At 60.8% G+C, this 25,040-nt stretch overlaps 2 protein-coding genes across 3 annotated transcripts; one reads left to right on the top strand and one right to left on the bottom strand.

Moving 5' to 3' along the window:
• The first annotated feature begins 4,394 nt into the window (after positions 1-4,394).
• Positions 4,395-17,672, top strand: ERN2 (endoplasmic reticulum to nucleus signaling 2). 2 transcript variants are annotated; one of them, XM_074841147.1, is made up of 22 exons: positions 4,395-4,518; positions 6,954-7,071; positions 7,378-7,411; positions 8,203-8,275; positions 8,601-8,673; positions 8,802-8,924; positions 9,002-9,103; positions 9,332-9,593; positions 9,689-9,767; positions 9,842-9,992; positions 10,635-10,756; positions 10,958-11,134; positions 12,021-12,273; positions 12,537-12,627; positions 13,156-13,345; positions 14,113-14,212; positions 14,369-14,538; positions 15,235-15,382; positions 15,496-15,623; positions 15,857-15,980; positions 16,256-16,323; positions 16,395-17,672. In XM_074841147.1, the coding sequence occupies exons 1-22, from the start codon at positions 4,423-4,425 to the stop codon at positions 16,584-16,586; spliced, it is 2,874 nt and encodes a 957-aa protein (XP_074697248.1). In that variant the 5' UTR covers positions 4,395-4,422; the 3' UTR covers positions 16,587-17,672. The 2 variants fall into 2 exon arrangements, with proteins under 2 accessions (XP_074697248.1, XP_074697247.1); XM_074841146.1 differs by having other exon boundaries at positions 14,369-14,568.
• Positions 17,673-18,254: 582 nt separating this feature from the next.
• PLK1 (polo like kinase 1) lies at positions 18,255-25,003 on the bottom strand. The gene is made up of 10 exons (XM_074841439.1): positions 23,014-25,003; positions 22,759-22,927; positions 22,500-22,644; positions 21,996-22,089; positions 21,277-21,496; positions 20,793-20,951; positions 20,526-20,603; positions 19,900-20,054; positions 19,263-19,445; positions 18,255-18,904 (listed from the first exon to the last, which is right to left on the bottom strand). The coding sequence occupies exons 1-10, from the start codon at positions 23,395-23,397 to the stop codon at positions 18,698-18,700; spliced, it is 1,794 nt and encodes a 597-aa protein (XP_074697540.1). The 5' UTR covers positions 23,398-25,003; the 3' UTR covers positions 18,255-18,697.
• Between the last annotated feature and the right edge of the window lie 37 nt (positions 25,004-25,040).

Here is a 25,040-nt window from a genome sequence, read left to right as displayed (position 1 = left end):
AGATAACTGCAGTAGTCTTTTGTGACCTGGATTTGAACGTGGGTAGTTCTCTTATTTGGTGAGTGATACCAAATTTAGAATTATCTATCCAGCAACCGATCTTTTTGAAATTCAAATCACCTTTCAGCTTTTCTCTTGCTCAAGTTTACAGGAGGTTCTTGCGTCTCGTCCTGTCTGAAGTAACGCTCCCCGCCTTTGGCTTGGGAATTCCGCGCGTCATCTCAGCAATTCATGTGCCATTTATCTCAGGTTTTCTGAACGGACCTTTCAGTCCTGAAAAGGTGCACACCCTTAACAGATTGTATTGTGCAGTCAGACTGAATCAGTCTTGCTCTGTGTTAAACCTGCATCTAACAGATCGCTGTTCTTTTGTTAACACTGTAGGCTCGATACCGCGCAGTGCAGGCAGCTCAACGTTTTGTGAAAACCCTGGAGAAACAGCCTTTTAGGAATAGCTGATCTTAGTATATTCCATGTCCATTTTTCACTCTCCTTGAAACAGCCCAGTTGAAACTCAGCAGGTGCAAATTCCCAAATGAGTATTTATTTTATTTTTATTTTATTTGAGAGACTGGGAGAAGCGTTCACTTTATATGCGATGTGTTAAGGTTACGTATTTACCTGTAGACTCTTGATAGCAACGTAAGCAGCTTTTGTTTTGTATTTTCAGTTAGAACATTCATGCAATAGGAACTTTAAAGGTGTTTCATATCCTACATATAAACTAGTGATGTGCTTGTTACTCTTGTAGCTTGAGGTCTTTCCTTTCCGTACCCAAGCCCCCAGCAGCGTGTCGTGGCAGAGCTGCAGCGCTGTCGGCGCCCCAGAGCCGCCCCTCCCGAGGCCCGGAGCGAGCCCGCACGGGTCCTGGAGGTGGCCCGAGCTCACTGGAGGGAGCGTTACAAATTAAACACAGCTATCGTGCTTCTAATTGCCAATCCTGGCATTAAGGCTTCAATTTCAAATTCAGTACCTGGTGGAAAGTATGCACTACAGGATGAGGGAAGTGGGTGACGTTGGCTCTTTCTGTCGCTTGGGGTCACCTTTGCACTCGCTGTCTCCTTGGTGCTGTGACTGTCGGCTCCCCCTTGCTGCTTGACTTGCTCGGACCTGTCTGTACATCTGTTCAACTCCATTTTCCTTTCCTATTCTTCCGTTTGCCCCCTGAGAGGATGCGTCTCTTAGTTCCAGCTCCTCCCCGGAGTCCCACAGCTTCTGTGCTTGATGCAGTGACCGGGTGAGTAGGTGCTGCTGCTCGTGTGGGTGCCCCGGCCGAGGCGGGGGGGCACCTCGGGCACGGGGTACAGGGTGAGGTAGCCTTCCTCTCTGCCCCTCGCAGGGGCCCGGGTACTCTGCATCCTGTGCCAGGTACGATCAGTCACCTCAGAAGAAACGGGGTATGAAAGCTGTTGGTCACAAAGCAGTTTTAAACATGGAGAAGAAAATAGAAACTAAGAAAATGTGATCCTATGTAGGTGCTTCTTTTCGAGTTGGATTCGATTTGGAAAAGGAAATGGTTTTACTTTTTTGTTCTAGGTGCAAAGTTTGAGTTAAAATACAGGAAAGCACTACTTATGCAAAATGCTTTAATTGGTGTTTGTCGGCTTAATATAGTAGTTTTCTTGGGAGTTCTTTAAAATGAATATTCCAGTTGAACTTAGCAGCACCACTTTTAAGATCCTTTCGGAATGATGTGCAGCTTTATCTTCTGGTATATACTGATTTTTCCAAGGCAATTGCTGATTATTAACATCTAAGAAAACGCCATCTCTAGTTCGATAGCATCACAGCTGGGCAGCTGTTCGCTGGCCTCTCTCTTGACTTTGGATTTTACTCTCTGGTACCTGTGATCATCTCCGGGGCAGGGGCAGCGTAACGGCTGCTCCTGGGCAGGAATTGGGCAGTCAGTCCTCAGCGAGCCACGAGCGTGGTGAGTGAAGTGCAAATACAATCAGTATTTTGAGTTGGCTGGTAAAGATTGTTCTGAGATCCAACGCGTAACCTTCCGTAGGAAGTCTGCGGTAATACCTGGCTGTTCTGGTGCAGAAGTTCATGTCAGTTCAATTCCAATTTAACAACGCCCGTTCGCTGGAGGTCGGTTCCCTGCTGTAACTCCCTGTGAGCATTTTGGGGTACGATTCCTTAGGAAGGCGTGTGCAGCACTTTGGGCTTAAAACTCGGGGATTAAAGGATCTGCACAACGCCGCGCAGGTTCCCACAGAACACGGCTGGTGTTTCACGCTGTGCTGGGGGGTTCCTGCTGCACCCGGGGCTCTGCGTAGCCCTGGGACGGCCCCGAGTGTCCCAGCTCCCCTGTGCCCCGGCCCTTTCCCTTCGCCATGCCCTGCGCTGCGTGTTTCTTCTCGCCTCGTCCCGAGCTCAGTATTCCTCCTCCTGTTTGTGCATCCCCAGTGGAAACAGTTGTTGGGGTAGTGTTGCATTAGGAGTCTGTCACTAAACCTTATTCGTGTCTGAACGGAGGTTCTATCTTGCACAAAGATCTTGTATTACAAGTTTTTCATATCAAGATTAAAGTAAATCATTAATTTCCGTTGTTTGAGAAATGTGTAACTTAAAAAAGGGTGTTATGGTGATGGAGGAGAAAACGTGATCTGAATTCAGAGAACACGATAAGAACCTGTGAACGCGCAGGGCGCCACAGCTGGTAACACGCACACAACCCGCTGGCTTCGCTGCTGAGGCAGTTGGATCCGTCGCTTCTCCGTACTTTAAGGGCCAAAGAGAACCAGTGCCGGTGCCGTGACGCTGCCAGTGCCGTATGGTGGCGGTGGGTCGGCCCCGCGCCCTCCCGCCTTCCCCTGCCGCCGCGGGCGCTCCCCGCTCGGGTGCGCGCTGTGCCCACCCCCCGGTGCCCGCTCTCTTTTCAGACTTCCCTCCTCTTTACTTTTTCTTCCTCCGTGACTTGCTTTTTCCAAGAAACTGTTCCCATTTCGAGTTTCGTACTCCAGCCTTTCGCCGCCTGTTAGCGTTGTTGCTGGCATCTCGTTTTGTTAATTAACGTCCTCGTTGCTGGGGGAGGGAGGAGGGGGACCAGGAGAGCTGTAGCAAGTCTTGTATGAAGCATGTGGCCATTCTACCTTCTAGCCAAGGACTTGCTTTCTGTGGCTCATGGAAGTTCACTATGTCTTATCCATATTCGAAGCAATTCGTTCTTTAGTTTTATATTAAAAAAAAACAAGTCTTAGGTATTTGTGTCCGCTGCAGATTTATTTTAAATGGAATATGTAAGTACCATGTATTATGGTATTTTTAAATAATCTATTGCCTATTACAGGGGAGGGGGAGATGACAAATATTTAGTCTTAGATTTGCACTGCTGGATTTTTTTAAGTGTAACCTTGACTGGTTATCCTATTGTTTTATTCTGTAAGATTAGTCTTATGAATTAAAGTTTGATAATTAAGTATTTCTCTGTGTGTGACTTTCAACATTGTGTGTACTAAGCTACTTCCTACTGCATGAACGATGGTCAGCAAATGGTTTGTAGTTGGTTTATTTGTCAAAAGATGGATGTGGGCAGAAACACGGGGGACCCCCTGCTCGCTGTCGCGCCCGACGCCCTCGGTGCCTTTCTCCCGGGGTGGGGATTTGGGTACGTGGCCGCCCTCCCCCCCTTCGTACAAAACCCCTCTGAGTTACAGGGCAATTCTCCAGCTCCCAGGGTTTGATCTTGTTTTAAATAAAGCCCTGGGCAGGCGGAGCAAGCCCAGCTCTGAGTTACAGGTGGAGGCAGCCTGGTGCCATGTCACCAGTCCTGCTTCTGTCAGGAGCCGCCTGTCGTGCTGGGGCTGCCCCCCCTCGGCTTGTTAACGCTGAACCCCAGCTGCTCCTCTTCGCTGCTGGCTTAGAACACTCCCCCCACCCATTTCACAAAAAAAAAAAAAAAAAAAAAGTCTGAGTTAATTCCATGGTGTTTTATCACTGAAATAAAGTTCAAAATCTCTGACACGTGTGTAAAGGGGCAAGTTCTTGTTCCTTTCACTGTCATCGATCACGGGGGGCGTGTGGGGGGGTTGAATCCCACTGAAACTCCGTTTCTACTCCCCTCCGGGTTTGGGGCAGAGCTCTGCTGTACCGCCAGGGCCCTGCTCGCTCTTTACGTGAAGCTGAAGGTTATTTTCAGGGGGTTGGGGGGTGTGAGGTGCCCGGGAAGAGCCCCCCCCCCGCACCACCGGGGGCCCGGGGGGGGACACACACGTTAAAGACGACATTGGGGACCCTTGTGCTCACGCAGAGGCATCGGGGCGGGGGGATCGGGGGGTCCGGCCGCGAATCCCCGCGGAGCTCGGCCGGGAGGGGCCGGGGGGGGGGCAGGAAGCCGCATCCCGGATCCGCCCCGGCCCCGCTGACTCACGGCGCGGCGATAAGCGCGGCCCGGCCCGGCCCCGGCATGTCCGGGCCATGGGCGGCCCCGCCGCGCCGCTGCGCCCGGGGCTGCTCCGGGGGCTGCTCCGGCTCCTGCTGCCGCCGCTGCTGCTGCTGCCGCCGCCCGCACAGGTACGGCCGCGCCGGGGGCGGGGGGGGCCCCGCACCCGCCACTGCGTGTCCCCTGCGTGTGACAGGGCGGGCACCGCGCTCCCCGCGTGGCTGTGAGCGCCCCGGCCCGCGGGAAGGGGGGAGCAGCCCCTGCCCGGGCGTGCGGCCGTGGGGGGGTGCGGGGCGTCGGCCCCCGCCTCGGGACTGGGGGGTGCGCAGAGCCCGGCCCCGGGCGGGGTCCCGTGGTGGGGTCGGCAGGGCTGGGACGGGGACCCGGGGTGGGACAGAGACACGGGGTGGGACGGGGACACGGGGTGTGATGGAGACCTGGGGTGTAACGAGGACCCGGGGGGTGACAGGGGCCCACGCTGCTCGCCCCGGGTGAGCGGCCACGCGCAGCGCCCAGGGCCGAGGTTCTTCTCTGCTCAGAAAAGCGTCTGCACCCCTGGGCCCGGCCGAGAGCGGAGCCCCCTTCCCCAGAGCCCTCGGCCCCTTCCTGCCCGCTCCTGCCCGCAGAGCTGCTGCCAGGCAGGATGATGCCGTCGGGAGCGGGTGGCAGTTTCCACACCCGGGGGGTTTTCAAGCAGTGGGCCGGGGGTGTTGGCAGAGCCGCGTTTCTGTCTGTGCCCGGCCGTGTCCCCCCGAGCCCGCGGCCGGGCTCTGGCCCCAGCAGCATCGCTGCGACCTCCGGCGTGGCGGGAGCCTTGGGAAAGCACCGACATCCCGCGGGACATCCCGTGGGAACAGCCACCGAGCTTCTGGGCTTCCCAGTTGTGCCCGTGGGGGTGTGTGGAGAGCGAGCTGGGCAGCCTGGCCCTGTCACCGATAGCTGCAGAAGAAAGGGAAGAAAAGCGTCAGGGGGGAGGGAGAAGCAGAGCTGGCGAGTGCAGAGCTGAGCCCGCCGCGGCTCTGGCAGCTGCGAGGGCTCGGCCGTCTCGGTTCTGCTTCCCTCGTGCAGGTGGCCACACCACGAGGGCTCCGTGCCTGCTGCCCTGGCTGGTGCTGGCAGCCGGTCCCTGCCACCGGCAGTGAACCCGCCTGCGTGGCCACACGTGCTGGCGAAGCGGCGGCGGGGAGCGGTCGCCTCCTCTGCCCACCATGTCCTCTAGACAGAGCTGGAGCTGGGAAACTCGCTCTGACCTCACTTAGCAATTAAGCAAGAAGAAGGGCAGGTGACAGAGTTGGGCTCAAAGCAGAGGGGTTGTCGTGAGGTGTGTTGGGCTGGTGTGTGCTCCCGGCAGGGGGTACAGCCGGAGGACAGGCGGCCCGGTGCCCAGCGGGGCTGCTGCCTGTTGTTGCAGCTGGAGGAGTCTCGGTGACTCGAGGGGAGAACGCGGCTCCCGGCCCCGCCGTGCCGTGGGCGGCGTTACCACCGGCAGGTTCTGCTCCGCGGGTGGGCACGTGCCCGCACGGGGCCCCGTCTCGGCACAGGCTGTTGGCCGGTCCCCGCTCTTCCTCCTGGCCGGGTCCCCAGCCCGGGCGCTCTGCCCGCCTCAGGCCCAGGAGCCGACACGGAGTGGGCGCGGGGCAGTGAGGGGGTGCCGGACCCAAGGGGTGTCCTCAGGCCGCCCCACACGAGTGACAGGACAGCAGCTTGCTCCGTTGGCTTCTGCCCAGCGGTGAGCCCGGGCGCTGCTCTGCTCCCCGGCATCGGGGCCGGCCGTGCCGACCCAGGCTCTGCCCGAAGCCACGGGCTCCGCGGGCTGTTTGCTGATGGGGAGAGGCTGCGGCGGTGCCAGCCTGCGGCGGCTGAGCTGGCGCTCGCTGTGCAGCCACCGCACGCGGAAGCAGCAGCTCCTCTTCCCAGCATGAACTTGCGGCTGCTCCCTCGACGTCAGGGCAGCTGGAATCTGTCGCTTTGAAAGCCTGGGAGAGCATTAATTGCATTTCTGGCATGAATAGTCACCCGACTCGTTTGTTTCTGGAAGGAGCCGGTAGCTGGGCTGTTTGTGTCACCTTTAGAAAGGCACCGGGGAGTTGAGGCTGGGAACAGCTGCGCTGCAGCTCCCCGCTGCCGCAGGAAAGCTGGATCTGGGGCCGGGGGGGGCCAGGCTGCACCATCCCGGGACCGCACCGGAGGGACGGGGCTGGTGCTGCAGGAGCCGGGGACCGCGGTGCCGCAGGCTGCCGGTGGTGCTGCTCGCTGCCCGCGCAGCAGCCTTAGTGCCAGGGCTTGATGCTGTGGATTTACTCATAAAATACATCTAAAACCACCTCCAAACAGCCATTAGCAGATGCGATTCTGCGGGTGTCCCTTGATCTGGGGGAACAAGCAGATTTAATACGCTGGTGTGAGGAAATAAATTATTTTCACCCCTGGTCTTGCCTCAGTGGGGCCGAGAAGGGACCTTGGGGCTCTCCCCCGCAGTCGTGCTGGGTGTGGGGGCTGCTGGGCTCCGCAGGGGCTCGTCCCCAGGCCTGGCCCTGCTCTCTAAGGACGGTGTGTCTGTCCGCAGTGCCTCAAAGGCGGGGCTGTCACCCTCCCAGAAACGCTGCTCTTCATATCCACTCTGGACGGGAACCTTCACGCAGTGAGTAAGAGCTCAGGGGACATCAAGTGGACCCTGAAGGATGGTGAGTAGCGACCAGGGGGTGCTCACCCGCAGCCTGGCTCCCTGGGCTTGTCGCTAGCCGGACTTTGGGGGTGCACCGCCCATCCTGGCCGTGCTCTGGGCTGGCGGTTCTCCCAGCTGCAGCCCCAGCCCCGGGCGCAGAGGGGAGCATCGGGGGGGGGCCAGACACCCACTCCGGCAGTGCCTATTCTGGGTCTGAAATGCAAATAGGCTGCGGACCCGGGCACGGCTGCGCTGGGTAAACACTGCCACGTTGTCCCCGCTCACGGGGAGCGGCTGCTGACGTCTGCGCTTCGCTCTTTTTCAGATCCCATTCTGCAGGTGCCGGTTTACGTGGCAGAGTGAGTGTCCCCGCCGCGGGCAGAGGGGCCGGTGCAGGGCAGGCAGCCTGCAGCTGTGCGGGAGCCTTTCCGAGGAGCACGGCTGCCCTGGTGAACCCACAGATTCACAGCAGGAAAGGGGAACCTCAGGGAAATGAACCTCCCAGCCCGCGCTGTAGCGTTGCCTCAGACCTCCCCTTTGTGCCAGCCCTTGGTGCACAATGATGGGGGACAGCTGCTCCCTGCCACCAAAGTGTGGCCCTTCTGCAGGCAGATGAGAAGCTCTCAGCACCCCCACGCACACAAGCGTAGGAGAGAAGTGGAGGAAAATACAGCTGAAAACGCAGGGGGAAGGCAGGACAGCAGAGAGCTCCCCAGGGGTGGGCAGGGCACCAAGCCGGTGTGGCTGGAGTTGCCGCGCTGGGCAGAGTGGGAGTTCATCCCCCACCAAATCCAGCGCTGGAGGGTGCCAGGAGAGGTCCAGCCCCGCAGCGAGTCACCCTGGAGCAACAGGGGAGGTTCAGACTGGACATGAGGAAAAAATGTTTCACAGAAAGAGTGGTCAGAGCGTGGAATAGGCTGCCCAGGGAGGGGGTGGAGTCCCCCTCCCTGGGTGTGTTTAAGGGTCATTTGGATGAGATGTTGGGGGATATGGGGTAGGGGAGAACTTTGTAGCGTTGGACTCGATGATCCCAAGGGTCTTTTCCACCTGAATGATTCTGTGAAGTGCCGCAGGGTTTCTTTAGCGCAGCCTTTGGCGTGTGCCTGGGGTGGGGGGCAGCTCATGCTTCATCCTCCTCTCCTCCTTCCAGACCAGCGTTCCTTCCAGACCCCAATGACGGCAGCCTCTACATCCTGGGAGGAAAAAACAAAGAAGGCCTGATGGTCAGTGGGCTGCGAGGCTGCGTGCGTCCCCCCCGCCCGCACCCCGGGGTTCACCAGCTGCACGGGGCCAGCCCGGGGCCCTCGGTTCCTCCAGCTTGTCCTTGGCACCTGGAAAACATCAGCCGAGTGGCTGTGGGGTGGATACAGCTGGGACCCTTCCCCACCACTCCGTGCTGCGTCGGGGCTGAGTGATGGAGGCAGGCGAGGAGGAGAGGGCTGTCCCGGGGGGGGCCTCTCCTTCCCACCCCACTCCTGAAGGCAGGCAGGCTGCTGCTGGGGGAGGCGTTTCTCTGGCCCCATGTCCACGCTGCCGTCTGTGTTGCAGAAGCTCCCGTTCACCATCCCGGAGCTGGTGCAGTCGTCGCCGTGCCGCAGCTCGGACGGTGTGCTCTACACCGGTACGCAGGGGGGGAGGCTGCGCGGGGACCTCCCCGGAACGTGGCCTGGAGGGGAGACAGGAGGAAGCGTGGCGAGCAGCTCGGGGACAGACAGCGGAGACTCACAGAAAAGGTGTTTCCATTCTCAGGGAAGAAGCAGGACACCTGGTTCATCGTGGACCCCAAGTCGGGAGAGAAGCAGACCACGCTCTCAACCGAGGCCTGGGAGGGTCTGTGCCCGTCGAGCCCCCTGCTCTACATCGGCCGCACCCGTAAGCCAGCGCCGCTCCCCGGTGTCCCCCTGGTCCCAGGAAGGGGCGGTGACCCCCAGCCCTGCCCTTGTCCCCAGAGTACGTCATCACCATGTACGACACCAAGTCGCGGGAGCTGCGCTGGAATGCCACCTTCTCCGACTACTCGGCGCCGCTCTGCGAGGAGTCCTACCCCTACAGTGAGTGGCTACCATGGGAGCCACAGGGGCCACAGGACGCACGGGAGCCAACCCCCCATGCCCTGCTCTGCAGGGACCCCGCGGTGACGCTGCCGTGGCCAGTGGGTCTGGCGCCGGCCACGACTCTCGTGGGAGCTGAGCAGCAGGCAGCAGCCCGCGGGGGGACGGAGGGGGATGAAGCCCCTCAGCTGGCACCGTGGCATCGCCCTCTCCGTCTGCTCTGCATAGAAATGGCACACTTCGCCTCGAGCGGGGACGGGCTGGTGGTGACACTGGACAAGGAGAGCGGGGAGGTGCTGTGGGCGCAGAACTACGGCTCGCCCGTGGTCGGCATCTACGTGTGGCACCAGGACAGCCTCCGCCGTGTCCCCCACCTCAACCTGGCCATGGAGACACTGCGCTACCTGACCTTCCAGTCTCAGGACATCCACCTCCTCAAGTGGAGCTACCAGTCCGTGAAGGACTTCGCCGCCACCAAGACTCAGCTGCTGTAGGTGGAGCCGGTGCCGTGGCAGCCGGTGGCATTGTGGTGCCTGTGCTCGTCTGTGGGGGGGTGGCAGGCTGATGCTTGTCCCTGCCTCGCAGGCCGGCGCTCTACGTGGGCAAGTACGCGGCCAGCTTCTACGCCTTGACCTCGCTGGTCCACGGCAGCGTGGCTCTGGTGGTGAGTGTCCCCGCCGGCCCACCCTGGGCGTGCGCCCCGGCTGCACGGCGCCCCATGAGCTGTCGGTCCCCCAGCCGCAGGGCATCACGCTGGCCAGGATCGACGGCCCCACCACGGACGACGTGACCATGAGGGAGTCGGGGGAGTGCGAGATCACGCCCAGCACCGACGTCAAGTACCCGCAGGGCAGCATCGCCTCGCTGCACAACCAGTGGCTCCTGATAGGTGTGGACCCAAGACGGGCACGGGCTTCCCCTGCGTCCCAGCTCCCAGGGGTGCCCCGGGGAGGGGCAGCCCAAGCTGCTGGTGTGTTTTGGGGGGGCAGCCCCACCCGCTTTGCTCAGCGGAGTGAATGGGGCCAAGGCTGACTCACCCTCGGGGACTGCGGTGACTCTGGTTTGGGCTCATTTCAGCCCATCTTTGTCCCCTCCCCAGGAGGGGCTGCTGGCCACCCCTACCCAGGGGATGAGGGGGACCCTTTGAAGCGGGGTTCACGTGGAGCTGGTGGGTGCTCCGTTGCGCACGGAGCCCTGCACACAGACGTGGGTTAATTAGCCCGCTCCGTGATCGCTGTCGCAGGTGCGATGGCTGCGTTGGCATCGCTGGGAATCAGGGTGGTGTCGGGGTCGTGGCAGGGGATGCACAGGAGCAGGGGACCGAGCTCTCTGCCCTTCTGCGCTGGTGGCTGCTGCTCCAGGTCCCCCTCTCTGTAGCTGTGACGCTTTTTGTGCGTCCCACCGGACGCAACACCCCTTCTCCAGGGGAGCCAGCGCTGTCTGCGAGCCCATGTCAGTGCAGCAGAGATGAGGGACGGGTGCTGTGACCAGGGACAGGCTGACAGTCGTCTCTGCTCTCCTCCCACTGCAGGGCACCACGAGCTGCCTCCTGTGGTCCACACCACCATGTTGCGAGCCTTCCCGGAGAACCTGAGGAAGACAACGGAAACCATCATCCCCAGGGCTCCTCCTGCCCGGACCGTGTTTGACGATGTGAGTGGGGGAGCTCTGCTGGGTCCCACCTCTGCACCGGCGGGGGCGCCGGGCCGGGCTGAAGGCACTGGGCTGGCTGGGGCTGAGTGGTGGGTCCCCAGCGTGGCATGAGGAGGGGGCTGTTGTGGCAGGGGCGTCCCAGACCCGAGTGCCCAGAGGTCTGTCCCTGTGGCGTCACCCAGCCCTGGACATGTGTTGCAGTTTCTGGCCCCGAGCGGCCCCGAGGAGCCGGCTGTCCGTGGCGAGGGGCCGTTCCAGCCCGACCCCGCGCCCAGGGAGCAGGTGGAGGTGTACCCCGAGGCCGGCGCCTGGGACCTGGTGGTGGCAGCTGTCGGCACAGCTCTGCTGGGTGGGGGAGTCCTGCTCCTCCTGCTCACGGTGAGTGGTGGCCAGTGGAGGAGCCCACTGCCTGCCACAGAAACACCCTTCTGGGGGGCCAGGGAGCCCCTTTTTTAGAATAGAATAGAATAGAATAGAATAGAATAGAATAGAATAGAATAGAATAGAATAGAATAGAATAGAATAGAATTAGAATGGTTTGGGTTGGAAGGGACCTTAAAGCCCATCCCATTCCAACCCCCCTGCCCTGGGCAGGACACCTTCCGCTAGCCCAGGTTGCCCAAAGCCCCGTCCAACCTGGCCTTGGACCCTTCCAGGGAGGGGGCAGCCACAGCTTCTCTGGGCAACCTGTGCCAGTGTCTCACCACCCTCACAGGGAAGAATTTCTGCCTTAGATCTGATCTAAATCTCCCCTCTTTCAGTTTAAAACCATTACCCCTCATTCTATCCCTCCACCCCAATCAAGAGTCCCTCCCCCCTTTCCTGTAGCCCCTTTAAGTCCTGGGAGGCCGCTCTAAGGTCTCCCCGGAGCCTTCTCTTCTCCAGCTGAACCCCCCAACTCTCTCAGCCTGTCCTCACAGGGGGGTGCTCCAGCCCCCCGAGCATCTTCGTGGCCTCCTCTGGCCCAGCTCAAGCAGGTCCATGTCCTTCTGATGTTGGTGCCCCCAGAGCTGGACACAGCACTGCAGGGGGGGGGCTCTCACGAGAGACTTTTCTCGAGGTCTCACAGTGCCATGGCTGTGATGAGCTGTGCAGTGCCCACACTGTCTCGTACACGCTCGTGGTGACGAGCCGAGGGGGTGTGTGGCTCGCTGCCAGCTGGGCAGGGCCCAGGTGGTGCACACGTGGCTTGTGCTGAGCCCGGCCGACGCCCCGGCGCTGCTCTGGGCACAGGAGCCAAGCGCTGCCGTGGTTCGTGTTGCAGAAACTGCAGAAGCAGCAGGCGGTGCAGCAGCAGCAGCTGGAGAAGCAGATTCAGCTCCTGCAGCAGCAGCAGCAGGAGATGCTGCTGCCAGGCCAGGTCTCGGGGCAGCGTGTTCCCGCCGAGCCCGGGCAGCCGGCGCTGAGCCCGGGAAGCGCGTCGCGGCTCTCGCAGAGCTCCGTCCCCTTGGCCCCCCCGAAGGACCCCGCTAACGGGACAGTCGGCCCAGATCTGGCTGTGCCAGCGGCTCCTGAAGGTGTGTGCAGGTGGGAAGGGGCGAGGTGTGGGGGGCTCTGTCCACAGGCGTGGTGACCCAAAGCAGGAGCAGAGACACCCCACAGATGAGAGGGCTGAGACGGGGGAGATGCAGGACTTGCTGCGGGATAATCGTGGGCTACAGAAGCAATTGCAAGAGCAGTGGGGCCCAAGAAACAGCTGCATGGTTAAAGAACTGGGTGTCCTTTGTATAGGACTAATGCTTACAGACTGGAGGATGGCTGTCTTCCTCTTCCTCTGCAGATGCAGTGCCAGACGTGATTGTGGTTGGGAAAATTTCTTTTAACCCCAAGGACGTGCTGGGCCATGGAGCTGGAGGAACCTTTGTCTTCAGGTGGGTGGCACCCCGGGGTACCTGCCCTCCCTCTGCTCTCCTTCGCCCTGGGAGCTGCCAGCACAGCACTGAGGCTGCTGGTTCAGGGGCTTTGGAGAGCAGGTTGCCACCTTCCCCTCCTCATGGTCCTCATCAAACCCCTGTGGGGAGCTGGGCTCGTGGCCTTCGGTCTCCCCCTTGCACCCCCCCCACTCCCCTGCGCCAGGCTGGTGGGCAGCAGGGCTCTGCCTGCTCCAGGCAGCCCATGGCAGGTCTAACCCCGCGTAAGGCTCCCCCGGCTCTGGCTGAGCCCCTTTCCCCAGTACTAAACACAAAAAGCGAGGGATGTTGTTTTCCTACAAAAAGGGGAACCTGAGCCCCCAGTTTCCAGCTTGCTGCAGTTTTCTGCCTGTCCATGGCTGTGACAAGTCTCTGGGCGTCACCTGAGGACCCCAAGGGGCACGTTCCCAGCATTGGCCAGAGCCTGCCTGGGCTCTGCTCTGGCTGGGGGGGGCCGTGCGTGGACACCACCATCGACTCTCCGCACAGGGGACAGTTCGATGGCCGCAACGTGGCCGTGAAGCGCCTCTTGCCTGAGTGTTTCCATCTCGTGGACCGTGAGGTCCAGCTGCTCCGGGAGTCGGACGAGCACCCCCACGTCGTCCGCTACTTCTGCACCGAGAAGGACAAACAATTCCACTACATCGCCATCGAGCTCTGCTCCGCCACGCTGCAGGAGGTGAGCCCACAGCCCTCCCCCTGCACGGGACTGCTGCTGGGGGGGGCTCTGGGTCAATCCTGGGTGTCCCCGTCCCTGCGTTTGGGGTTGGTGCCCAGGGACATGCAGCGGGTTTCGCCTGCGCTGTTTGGAGGCCCTTGAGTGCTCCCATGGGGCAGGGGGCTGTGCGTGCCCGAGGGCAGGGGGTGGGAGCCCTCTTTGGGGTTCTGCCTGGCCCCCAGCATGCAGCCCCGCTCCAAACCTTCAGTCAGACGGAACAGGGGCCGGATCGGGCATGGCCGGGCTGCGAGGCGCTTTGGGGAGGCAGAGCAGGCAGCAGCAGCACTGCTCCTGCCTCAGCCAAGCCCCTGCCCTTGTTCTCCTGCTGATTTGCCCTCTCAGGAGGGACAGGGCAGCTCCGAGCCTCGACAGCGGTCGGGGTGACTGTTCATGTGTTGGGGGGAGATGCAGCACGGGGGGAGAAGGATCCTTCTACCACTCCCTGCAGCAGGAGTGTTGCTGAGGCCGTGCAGGTCCGAGGACACAGGTCGGGGCAGAGGGAGGAGGTGCCGGCTGGCAGACATGGCAGCAGCAAGCCGTGGGCACAAATGGCCTCCGCGTGGGCTTGCCTCCTTCCACCCCTGCCAGCCTAGTGAGAAATGAGAATTTTGCCAAGAAAGGTTGGGCCAGATGATCCTTGAGGTCCCTGGTGTTCTATGATTCTCTCTGCCGTCAAGCCTTGCCTTCTTTGCCCCAGTTCATCCCTCTCTACCTCTGTGTGGTTCCAGTATGTGGAAAACCCCGACTTCGACCGTCGCAGCCTGGCCCCGGTGTCTGTGCTGCGCCAGACCATGTCCGGGCTGGCCCACCTCCACTCCCTCAGCATCGGTAAGCGGGCAGCGGCCGGGAGGGCAGCATGTCCCCTCCTGGTCCCGTCCCCCACCAAGCTGTGGGGTCGGCAGCATGCGGGCAGCAGGCAGAGCCCCATCCTGCTCCAGCCCTGCTGCCGTGTTGGCAGGTGACGTTGCGCCCTCTCTCCTCCAGCCCACCGTGACCTGAAGCCCTGTAACATCCTCATCTCTGTCCCGAATCGCCACGGGCAGATCCGAGCTGTCATCTCCGACTTCGGCCTCTGCAAGAAGCTTCAGGGGGGACGACAGAGCTTCAGCCTCCGCTCCGGCATCCCCGGCACCGAGGGCTGGATCGCGCCCGAGGTGCTGCAGGAGGCCCCGAAGGAGAACCCTGTCAGTGAGCCGTGGACGCCGCCCCCGCCCCGGGTCCCCCTCAAGCCCAGCAGTAGCACAATGGCCTCGTGGCGTGCTACTGAAACACACAATTAAGATAAAAGCTCGGAGAGCCCAAGCCAGCCCAGATGCAGAGCACCGGGGCTCCTCGCCAGCACCTCCCCTGTGCTCCAGCCTTCGCTGGGACGGCGCCCGGCTGCATTCAGCACAGGGGCTCTCATCTGGCTGCAGTCCCTGGAAATTCGGGGTGGGGAGGTCACAGGGGGCCCTGGCTCGCTGCCAAGGTTACGCTTCTGCCCATCTGTCAAGCCCAGGGAATCCTGGTCCTGCCGGGAGCCGGTCGCTGTGCTGGTCCCTGGCAGCGTGTTCCCCATAACCCCGTACCAGGGTCCGGCTGCAGCGGAGTGAGACACCAGCAGCCCTGGCGTGTCCGTCTGGCCGCAAAGTCCTGAATTCTGTCTGTGCCTCTGGAAACCCCGGAGAAGGGCCCGATGCGCTGGGTCCTTCCCTGACTCTGGAGCACAGGGCAGGCAGGAGCCCCGCGGCGATGCGTTCTCCAGCAGCTCTGCAGCAAATGACCCACCGATCACATAAAAGACTGAAAAAGTGGGGAGGCAAAAGCTTTCCTCGCTGCGAGGGTCCCACCTCCCCCTCCGTGTTTTGCAGACCTGTGCCGTGGACATCTTCTCTGCTGGCTGCATCTTCTACTACGTGGTGTCAGGAGGGCAGCACCCGTTCGGGGACAGCTTGCGGCGACAGGCCAACATCTTGTCGGGCTCTTACCAGCTGAGCTGCCTGCAGGACGAAGCTCACGGTGAGACCCTTCCCCACAGACCCGTCCCCGCGGGGAAGCTCTGACCTGAGGGCGCAGCTCCTGCTCCATCTCAGGGGGGGGGTCAGATCTCCGTTGTGGTGTTTCTCCACCAGACAAGCTTGTTGCACGAGACCTGATCGTGGCAATGATCAGCCCCAAGCCCCAGCACCGACCCTCGGCCCCCGTGGTCCTGGCACATCCCTTTTTCTGGAGCCAGGAGAAGCAGCTGCAGTTCTTCCAGGTGAGCATGTGCTGTCCCCCCGGGGAGCTCTGAGAAACGAGTGCTGGAAACAGCCGTGTTTAGGTCAATGTGCTTGTTTTGAGCTACTTTTGGAAGGAGTGTGGGTTTGGGGTCCAGGCCAAACTCTTCATCCCCCCACCTCGGCGCTGGCTCCATTCCCTGGTGCTGGAGGGGGCAGCGTGGGGCGAGGGCCAGCACTGTACCCACCGTGGTCCCCGCTCTTGGGCGCACAGGACGTCAGCGACCGCATCGAGAAGGAGCCGGCTGAGGGGCCCATTGTCTCGGCCCTGGAGGCGGGGGGACGGTGGGTGGTGAGGACCAACTGGAGGATGCACATCTCCCTCCCGCTGCAGACAGGTGAGTCCGGGGGCCGGGATCGCCGCCGCTGCCTTCCACGAAGAATGGGGCGGCGACTGGGGCTCCCAGGTGTGGTGCCCTTGACCGGGCAGGGGGCACCTGCTCGTGCCCAGGAGCCAAAAACCGGGGTGGGGGAACGCACCAGCCCTTCCTGGGGAGGGCAGAGCAGAGCCCGGGTTTGGTGCTGGCTGTGCGCTGCGGGGCATAGGGGCTCGGGGCAGCCTCTCGCCCCGGCAACATCCCCCCTCGCTCAGTGTCTCTCCTGCTCTCCCCAGACCTGAGGAAGTTCCGTACCTACAAGGGGGGCTCAGTGCGTGACCTCCTGCGGGCCATGAGGAACAAGGTACAGCCGCCCCGGCTCCCCCGCGCCCCATCGCCCTCCCGTGCCCGCTCACCTCGGCCTCTCTCCTGCAGAAGCATCACTACCACGAGCTGCCGGCCGACGTCCAGGCGGCCCTGGGCTCCGTTCCCGACGGCTTTGTGCAGTACTTCACCTCCCGCTTCCCCCGGCTGCTGCTGCACACGCACGGCGCCATGAGGGTCTGCGCCCGCGAGCGGCTCTTCCACTCCTACTACTGCCACGGGCCGGGAGGTGATGGCGAGTGAGGGGGGACACGTGCCGGGACAGCACCTGCGGCCGCTCCTCCTGCCCTGCCCGTACCCGCAGCCCCCTCCCCAGCATCCTTCTCCCCCTGGCCGGGGTGAGCTGGGGCACCAGGACGAGCTGGTCGCCTGGCACACCCGGGGGTTATAAGCAGGTCCAGAAGAGGCGAGTGCAGGGGGGCACTGGGCTGTTGCCTGGGGGCTCTTGAGCCCAAGATGGACCCTCTAGGCACCCACCTTTGCAACGCTCAGACTCAGCGGCCTGAAGGCATTTGTGTCAGAGAACAAAAAAAAAAAAAATATCTCTGTGGTGGAGAAAGAAGAAAACGCACGTTGCGTTTTGCCGAGGGGAGCTGGCAGAGCGACGCAGCCAGGCTGGGGCCGGGAACCCATGAGGCGTTTGCTGGGGATCAGGGAGCCTCATCCCCTGCGTCCTCCCGTGCCACGTGCCTGGAACTCTGTGTCCCCAACACGGCTGTGACACACCAGTCTTGACACTGGAGAGGCTCCAGCCCCGCCGAGGGCTGTGGCACCCCGGGTCAGCTTTCAGCAGCCACCCCCGGGCTTGGACCCGGTTGCATCAGGGCTGATGTGCCCCCAGCCCCGGGGGGAGGTGTGGGGCCTCCAGCACAATTCCAATAATGAAGTTTTTAATCTCAGCTGGGCTGAGAAAAAGGTTTTCTCCCTTTTGGTCACCAGCAGCCTGTAGTTACATCCCTTCTCCCAGGGATCCTTTCCCTCCGAACACACCTCTGCCCGCAGCTCCTGCCGCCTCTCCTGCTGCCCCAGTGCAAGCATCCCCGTGTTCTGGGTTAGGGGGTCGCCGTGGGGACGTTTTGTAGGAGCCAGCCTCCACATGCAGCCCCCGCTGGCTCTAGGGACAGCCGAGGCAGCAGCTGGAGCCCCTGGGCCAGGCTTCCCCTCTGGAACAGCAATGATTTTGTACACTCTGATTCCTCCATGGGCTGGGGTGTGGGATTTTGTTACACAGGTAACAAGGGGTTTGTACCTGGCTTGTTTTCAGAAGACTGCATGGCCTAGAGCATTTTATACAAGTTGTTATAAAAAAAAAATAAAAACTAAAAAGCTTGTCTTGCTTAAAAAATGGCCTGAGAGCACCAGTAGGTGCTGACAGTGAGCAGCGGTGGGAGAAAAGCCAAGGGAGCTTGCTGGGCTCCTGCTAGAGTCTGCTACAGTAGATGACTTTTGCTAATCCTACGGTCACGTTTGTGAGCATCATCCACATAGTAAATAGAGCTGGTCGAAGGGGCAGGGGAAGGTAAGGCTCTGAGCACATCTGGGGTGCCCCCCAGGCCTCCTCCTGCAGCACAGCTGGGGAGATCAGCACAAACAACTCACAGGCCCTTCTTGCTTAGGACAAGCATCTCCCAAACCAACTTAACCCGCTGCCCCTTTCCCCTGGCAACTTGCTGCTGTTTCCCCATGGCTCTGTGCTATGAGGAGCAAGGCCAGGGCTCAGCAAGGCTGGGGCTGCTGCTAAGCACAATCAACTCCTGAGGAAAACAGCTCTTGCTGCTCCCTCCTTCCCTCCCAGCAAGCCCCAGGGAACCAGGACAGGCTGGGCGCTGCAGCAAACAATCTTTAATCAAGTTATGCAATATACAAAAGTTTAGGTTTCATGTAGAATAGTTTCAGTATTAAAAGGCTGATTGCTCAGTCTCACCCTGGACATGTTGAAGGTCTTACCTGAATTTCTACAAGAGCCTAGAGCATCAGCACAGACACATACAAATAATTTACATGATAGTTCTGCTCTCTTCAAGAGAAGGCCCAGGAGCCTCAAACAAGGTGGTTTTTTTGAGTCAGGCTTTTGGCTTTGGGAAGTTAGAAAAAAAAAAAACAACAACTAGGTATGCAATTAAAAAATAGACATTCTATTAGGAATGGGGAGCAAGAAACCTTTGGGTGCCCGTTGGAGTGACCAACGCCATTCCCGCAGCATCAGGGGCTTCCTTGTGGCGACTAGACCCGCAGCCAGGGGTGGGAGCCCAGCTGTGTGACGGGAGGCTACAGCGCGGGCAGGGGTGCTGCGAGACCACCCCCCCCCTGCTGGGACAGTTTGGCACAAACATCAAGTCCATCGAGAACAAGGTCTAAGCAGAGGGTTTCATACGGGCTGAGCCAGACTTTGAACCGAGGAGCTTCTCCACCATGGTGCGAGCGTAGCGCAGGCGGCTGGCCAGCTCCTTGCAGCAGCCGTGCTCCTCGATGAGGCTCAGCTTGTACGTGCGGAAGTCCCGTTTCTCATCTATGTACGTGACAGCGGCCATGAGAGGGCACAAGATGACTTTGGTGTGGTCCTGTGGGGAGAGAGAGCGCGCGCACTGTCACCCCAATGACTTCGGTGCGGGTGTGCGGGGACAGCGGCTGCTCGGGGCGAGCACCACGCTGCTGCGTGTGGTCAGAGCGCAAAGGGAAACAAACTGAGGGGCCAGCTCAGGACACTGCGCCAAGAGCACGCAGCAGAGCACCTCCTGCTAAAGGACGCAGGTGCGGAGGGTCTGGGTGGCTCCCGCACCAGCAAGGGGCCTCCCCACACTCCCAGTTTTGGCTCTGGTTACCCCCTCCCGCTGCCCCGCGGGCTGCACGGCGCATAGCGGGGGGGCTCTTTGCACAGCCGGAGCTGCAGCCCGGGGAAGGGCAGAGCGGCCACTTCACCTGGAAGAAGTTGATCTGCACGGTGCCATTGCTGAGGTGCAGGACGATGGCGCTGCGGGTGCGGAACCACGTGCAGAGGTAGGGTAAACGGGCCAGCTCGTCTCCTTCCCGCGGCGTGATGTTCGCCCCCGCCTTCAGCAAGTGCTCGCTCATGTAGTTGCGGAAGTATTTCAATAGTGTTATCTGCAGGTGGGAAAGGCTGTGAGCACACAGGCTGAGACTGACCCTCGCTACGTGGGGAGGGCAGGGGCTGCTATCACAGTCCCAGAGCCTCCCTACATCTTTCAGAGCTTTTGGCAGAAACTCGTGCAAATTCTCAAAGTTAACTCGGTCTGTCACACTTGAGACTCACTTTGCTGAACACCTGGGTACATGTAAGTCTCGTGAGCACTTATTTCTGTGAAGCTGCCCATAAATGAGCCTCAGACAGCAGCCAGAAATAAACAGTTAGAGCTGGTAGTGTCTGTCTGTCCTTGGGGCTACATTTTGCCAGCCAGGAGGAAGCCTGCAGAAGGCCAGTGACCCCAAATTACAGACACTTCTCCCTGGAACCCCCCCGCCACAGCCCAGCGAGGCTGGCAAAAGTCTCACCAGCAGCAGCCACCCCCCAGCGAGGGCTCCTGTCCCCAGGACTGACCTTCTTGTTCAAGGCAGAGGGGTAGGATCTCACAGTGAAGAAGGACTCGGTGCTGTTTTGCTCGATGTACTGCAGGTTGTCCCCATCGCTGTACATAATAAGACGAGTGGAGTCATTGAAGAGAACTCCAACGCTGTTGTCACACAGCTGGTAACCTAGTTCAAAAGGGAGCCCGTGAGACCTTCAAATACCAGTTGTGTGAAATACAAAAGCAGAGGCTGTATCATCAAGGCGTTCCCCGGCAGTCACCCCACCAAGTCCCTGCCAGGTCTAAAGAGCCTCCTCTTTGCGGAGGTCTGGGTGGCACTTTTCCTCCTCCCTCATTGCATCACTGGCTGTGGAAGCAGCTTGAACTGCCACAGGGGTACGTGTGCTCCCTGCGGAGCGAGGCCAGCCACCTCATGCAGCAGGTCACCATTTTCCACCCAAAAGTGGCCAGGGCTGATGTTTGGTGACCACTACTTTGGATTCACTGGGTATCTGGCAACATTCCTGGTGGTGGTCTTGGACACACACACTGGAATACCGCGATTAAAGAACCAGACCTACGCAATACCCAAACCCAAGCTTCCCCCAGCCTCTTCAGAAACTAGAAAAGGCTGAAGTATTGCCCCCATGTTATTTACCTAGACCATATTTATCTGAGTAGTCCACCCATTTGCTAACCCAGAAGATGGGAATACAGGCTGGGTCTTCAGCTTCTTCTGCAAAGAGGAAAGGAGCTGGTTAGAAGACATTTCACAGCATCCTGCGCACCCCAGCAAGGCCAAAAGGCTGCTCAGTCTTCCAGTTTGAAATGGAGGTCAGCTGGTCTCTCACTTCAGATGACAGTGGAGTGACAGAGAAGTGTCACCCAGGCAGGGCAGTGCTGGAGGGACTGTCCTGGGACTCACCTTGTCTCACTGCCACTCTCTCGGAGGGCTTGGCCAAGTTGACTGCAGTCAGCTGCTCCAGCATGTCAGCTAAGTGACTGTCAACAGCATCGCCCAGCTCCCGCAGACCCGCTACGTCCTCCTTTTCGGGCAAGTTCTCTAGCGCAGGGCTGTCCGGTCCTGGGCCAGGAAAGAGGAGCGTGAGGGAGTGACTGGGGAGTAGGTGTCTAAAGGCACCAGATGTACCTTCTACCCCAGCTATAAGAAACATGTTATACACCCTCTAGCTACAGCGAGGGCTGGCATTCCTCCCTGCTTTGGTTCTGGGCCAAGAGCGAGGAGACCACTCTCTCTCGCTCACAAAACGCTCCGGGTTTTCATAAGAATTGGGAGAAGCGGTGAGGGAGCGCCACGTTCCCCACGGATGGTTCTGGACGCTGCTGGGCAGGGGCAGGCTCCCCTCCAGTGCCACGGCCCAGCCTCGCCTCCAGACGCTCACTCTCACCTTTGTTGAGCGCAGTCAGCGGCTTCCGCCCGTTCAGCTCAAGTCCGCTGGGAGCGATTGAAAACCTGGGTGCAATGGTGAGGCAGCTGGTGGGCAGGCGGCTGGGGATGTACCCCGACGTGAAGAACTCGTCATTCAGCAACTCGTCGATTGTCGGGCGTGTGGCAGGGTCGGACCTCAGCATCTTCTGGATGAGGTTAGCAGCTACGGGGTTGATGTGCTGAGAGGAGACAGTTCACAGGCAAGGGTCAGGGGACAAGGCGCACCGCCGGGAAACGCGCTGGGTATTCAACCCGGGGGAAGTCCTGCTGGGAGCAGAAGTGCTGCACACCTGGGGAAACAGAGCTGGGCAGGCATGGAGAGCTGTCTCCTGAGAGCGCGCAAAGCCTGAAGTTGACTGACTTTAGCAAGACTGAATCAGCAGCAGCAGGATGAGCTGGGCACCTGGCCCAGAGCTCAGGGGCTCGAGCGTGTCCATTTAACTCCACGTGCCAAGCGCCCAGCTCGGATTTTGGCTGGATTACAGGGGAGCTGCTGGCTCCTTGGGAGGATGTTGGCCCTACAGGTTCACCGAGACACCCCCTTCCTAGCACTCTGCAACAAGAGCTGTTTCACCATTATGTGAGAGCCTGTTACATGCCAGAAGCAGGATGGTGCAGGGGAAAGCTGACTGAGAACTGCTGCGAGGTACAGGGGCCCGCCCGCAGGAAGCGCCATACCTTGGGAATAGTGTACTCGTTCTTCTTGATTCGGATGTACGTTTCTTTGAGACAAGAAGTTTCAAAAGGCGGTTTCCCAACCAGCAGAGTGTACCTACACGTTTACAGAGAAAAGGGTGTTGGTTTTGCAAAAGAGACTCCGAGACTTGTGTGTAGCAGTGACCCCATCTAAGCACACCCTGGGACCTTCCTGGCAGCAGGAACACACATCAGACACGTCCTAGCGCGGACACGTGCCGTGTGCCTGGTTCCTGCCCCCGGTGAAGAGGGAAGCTGGGATCCAGAACTCTGGAGAAAGCTCCAGTTCGGAAGCGTGGGCTTTGGGGAAACGCCTCGAGACCGCCGCGCTGTGTAACTGCAGACACCAGCACGTGGGGAGCAGGGGAGGCCGCACGCCGGCAGGGCCCAGCCAGGGCAGGTGCTCTGGCAATGGCACACCCAGAGGGTCCAATGAGACCTGGGCCACAGGGGCCACCTGGCCCCCCAAGAGGTATTTTGACTCACATGATGCAGCCAATGGACCAGATGTCCACCTCAAAGCTGTGTCCCTTCTTGCCCAGCACCTCTGGGGCAATGTAGTTGGGGGTCCCACACAGGGTTTTCTTGCGCTCACCATCGTACTCCACTTTGGTGGCCAGGCCAAAGTCACCTAGGAGAGACAGGGTGTGACTGGAGACGCCCCCACAGCTGGTCCCCAGGGCTGGGGTCCCCACCGTGGGGTGGCCACAGGGGGCTGGCAGGGCATCCCAGCACAGGCACCTACCGATCTTGACCTCCATGTCGTCGCTGAGGAAGAGGTTGCCCAGCTTGAGGTCCCGGTGGATGACGCGGTGGCTGTGCAGGTACTGGCAGCCCAGGATGGTCTGGCGCAGGTAGTACCGCACCTCGGGCTCGCTCAGCGCCTTCCGCCGCTTGTGCAGCTCCAGCAGCGACTGCGGGGGGGACAGTCAGTACCGTGACACCGACACCCCCCACACACACCCCATGGTGGGTCCCACCGCTCCCCCCGACCCCTCACCCTGCGGCGGCAGAGCTCCAGCACGACATAGACGAAGTCAGCGTCCTCGAAGAAGCCCTGGAAGCCGACGACGTGGCGGTGGGCCAGGCTGCGGTGGATGGCGATCTCCATGGACATCTTCTCCTTCTGGTGCGGCTTCACCAGCAGCGACTTGGGCACCACTTTGCCCGCGAACACCTCGCGGCTCCCAGCCTCCGCCAGCTCGTAGCACCGCGCAAAGCCGCCTTTCCCCAGGAACCGCCCGCGCACGAAGCTGCGCCGGGTCCGCGGATCCACCAGCACCTTCGGTACCTCCTTCCCGCCCGCCGCCGCCATCGCGCTGCCCGCCCGGGCCGGCTCCACCGGGGCGGCCGGCCGCGCCGCCTTCCCGCCCGCCGCGCTCATGGTGGGGGGCCGGGGGTGCTGTGGGAGAGGGAGCTGCGCCGGGCCGCGGCAGGAGCGGGCAGGAGCGGGCAGGAGCAGCGAGAGCAGCGGGCAGAGGCAGGCAGGAGCGGGCAGGCGCTGCCCGATTCAAACGCGCCTCCGGAACGTTACGCGCCCGCGGCCGCTCCCGATTGGCCCAGAGGATTTAAAATCCACGCCGCCCGCCGCGGGGCACCATGGGAGCGCCCCGCCCACCGCGCTTAAAGGGACAGGCCCGCGGAAGGGCGGGGGGGGGGGCACACACGTGGGTGCTGCTCACGCTGCCGAGCCCCGCGCCCCGCAGCAACCCGCCCCGGCCGCCGCTCCGGTCGTGCCCGTTTCTCCGCGGAACGGGGCTGGGGGGGGTGTCCCGGTAGCAGCGAGGCCGCCCCGGGATGGCGGCGGGTCCCGAGCGCTGAGTGTTTTGTGAAGGGAAACTGGTGTGGGAGTTGGGACCTGATGTGGGGTTTTTATGGGGAAGAAAGTGCCACCAGAGCGTTCGCTGCCCGGCAGCTTTTTGCCATGCGGCCACATCCACACACCACTGGTTTAGATTACTGCATTTACCCCAAAATCTGGTCTCTTTTGCTGATTTTTACTCTGTAGAGTCCAGGTGCCACTCCCAGTGGGATCTTCCACCCCTCCCACTGTCACCAAGGGTGACATTTTGGCAGTCGAGCCTAGCTGGGCTTGACCTTAAGGAGTTTTTGCCCCACGGAGACACTGCCCCAGGGCCCGCAGAGCTGCTCCTGCCCTCACCCACGTTCTCACCCCGTCACCTGATCTTGCTGCTGGCTGTCACGCAACAAAACGCCAACAGAAAATAACCAAAACCAGCACAAAAACCTGCCACAGCGCCTCGGCCCTCGAGCCTCCAGGCACACACGGTCCCACCCTGCTGAGACCAGGATGAGGATGGTGACTTTACCTCCTGCAGGTTCCCCATCCCCATCAGGGAAAGCTTTTTTCTTTTAGTCCTGGCTAACAAATAGATGGTCCTGGCCAGTATATTTCATGCCCTGGTCTGTGGGTGCTGCAGATGACACCCGGCTAGCCTTGAACTACTGGCACAAGGCATCGATTGCTCCAGGGTGGCTTGGGACCGAGCCACGAGCCTGCAGGTCACCGCAGCCAACAGCAAGGCTGTTGCTCCCCCCGTGGAGGGCGACGGGGGAAATTCTGCCCCGCACAAAGCAGGCAGGGCCTCTGCTCAGCGGGCGGCTTCGCCCCCTTCCCACCCCGCAGTGGCTCTTCGCCCGCCCTTGCACCGAGCAGCTGCACTGGGAAGAGCCATCGGCATCCGGCCCAGCGCCTCTCGCAGCCCACAGCGAGCACAGAGCGAGAGAGAATCATGGAATGGTTTGGGTGGGAAGGGACCTCAAAGACCATCTAGTTCCATCCCCCTGCCCCAGGCAGGGACACCTGCCACTAGCCCACGTTGCCCAAAGCCCCGTCCAGCCTGGCCTTGAACCCTTGTGGGGAGGCGTTTGCTCCCGAGGGCTCTGAACACCCGGCAGTAAAAGCAGTGCGGGCGGCCAGTCTTGGTCAGAGCAGGCTGGAGCAAAGCCCCCAGCATCAACGAAGCGATACAGCCACTCGGTGTTTGAAGCGGTCGGTGTTTGTAC

The sequence above is a fragment of the Strix aluco genome, chromosome 15 (genome assembly GCF_031877795.1).
Source record: "Strix aluco isolate bStrAlu1 chromosome 15, bStrAlu1.hap1, whole genome shotgun sequence".
NCBI classification, from domain to species: Eukaryota; Metazoa; Chordata; class Aves; order Strigiformes; family Strigidae; genus Strix; species Strix aluco.
This window is presented reverse-complemented; position numbering and strand designations above follow the sequence as displayed.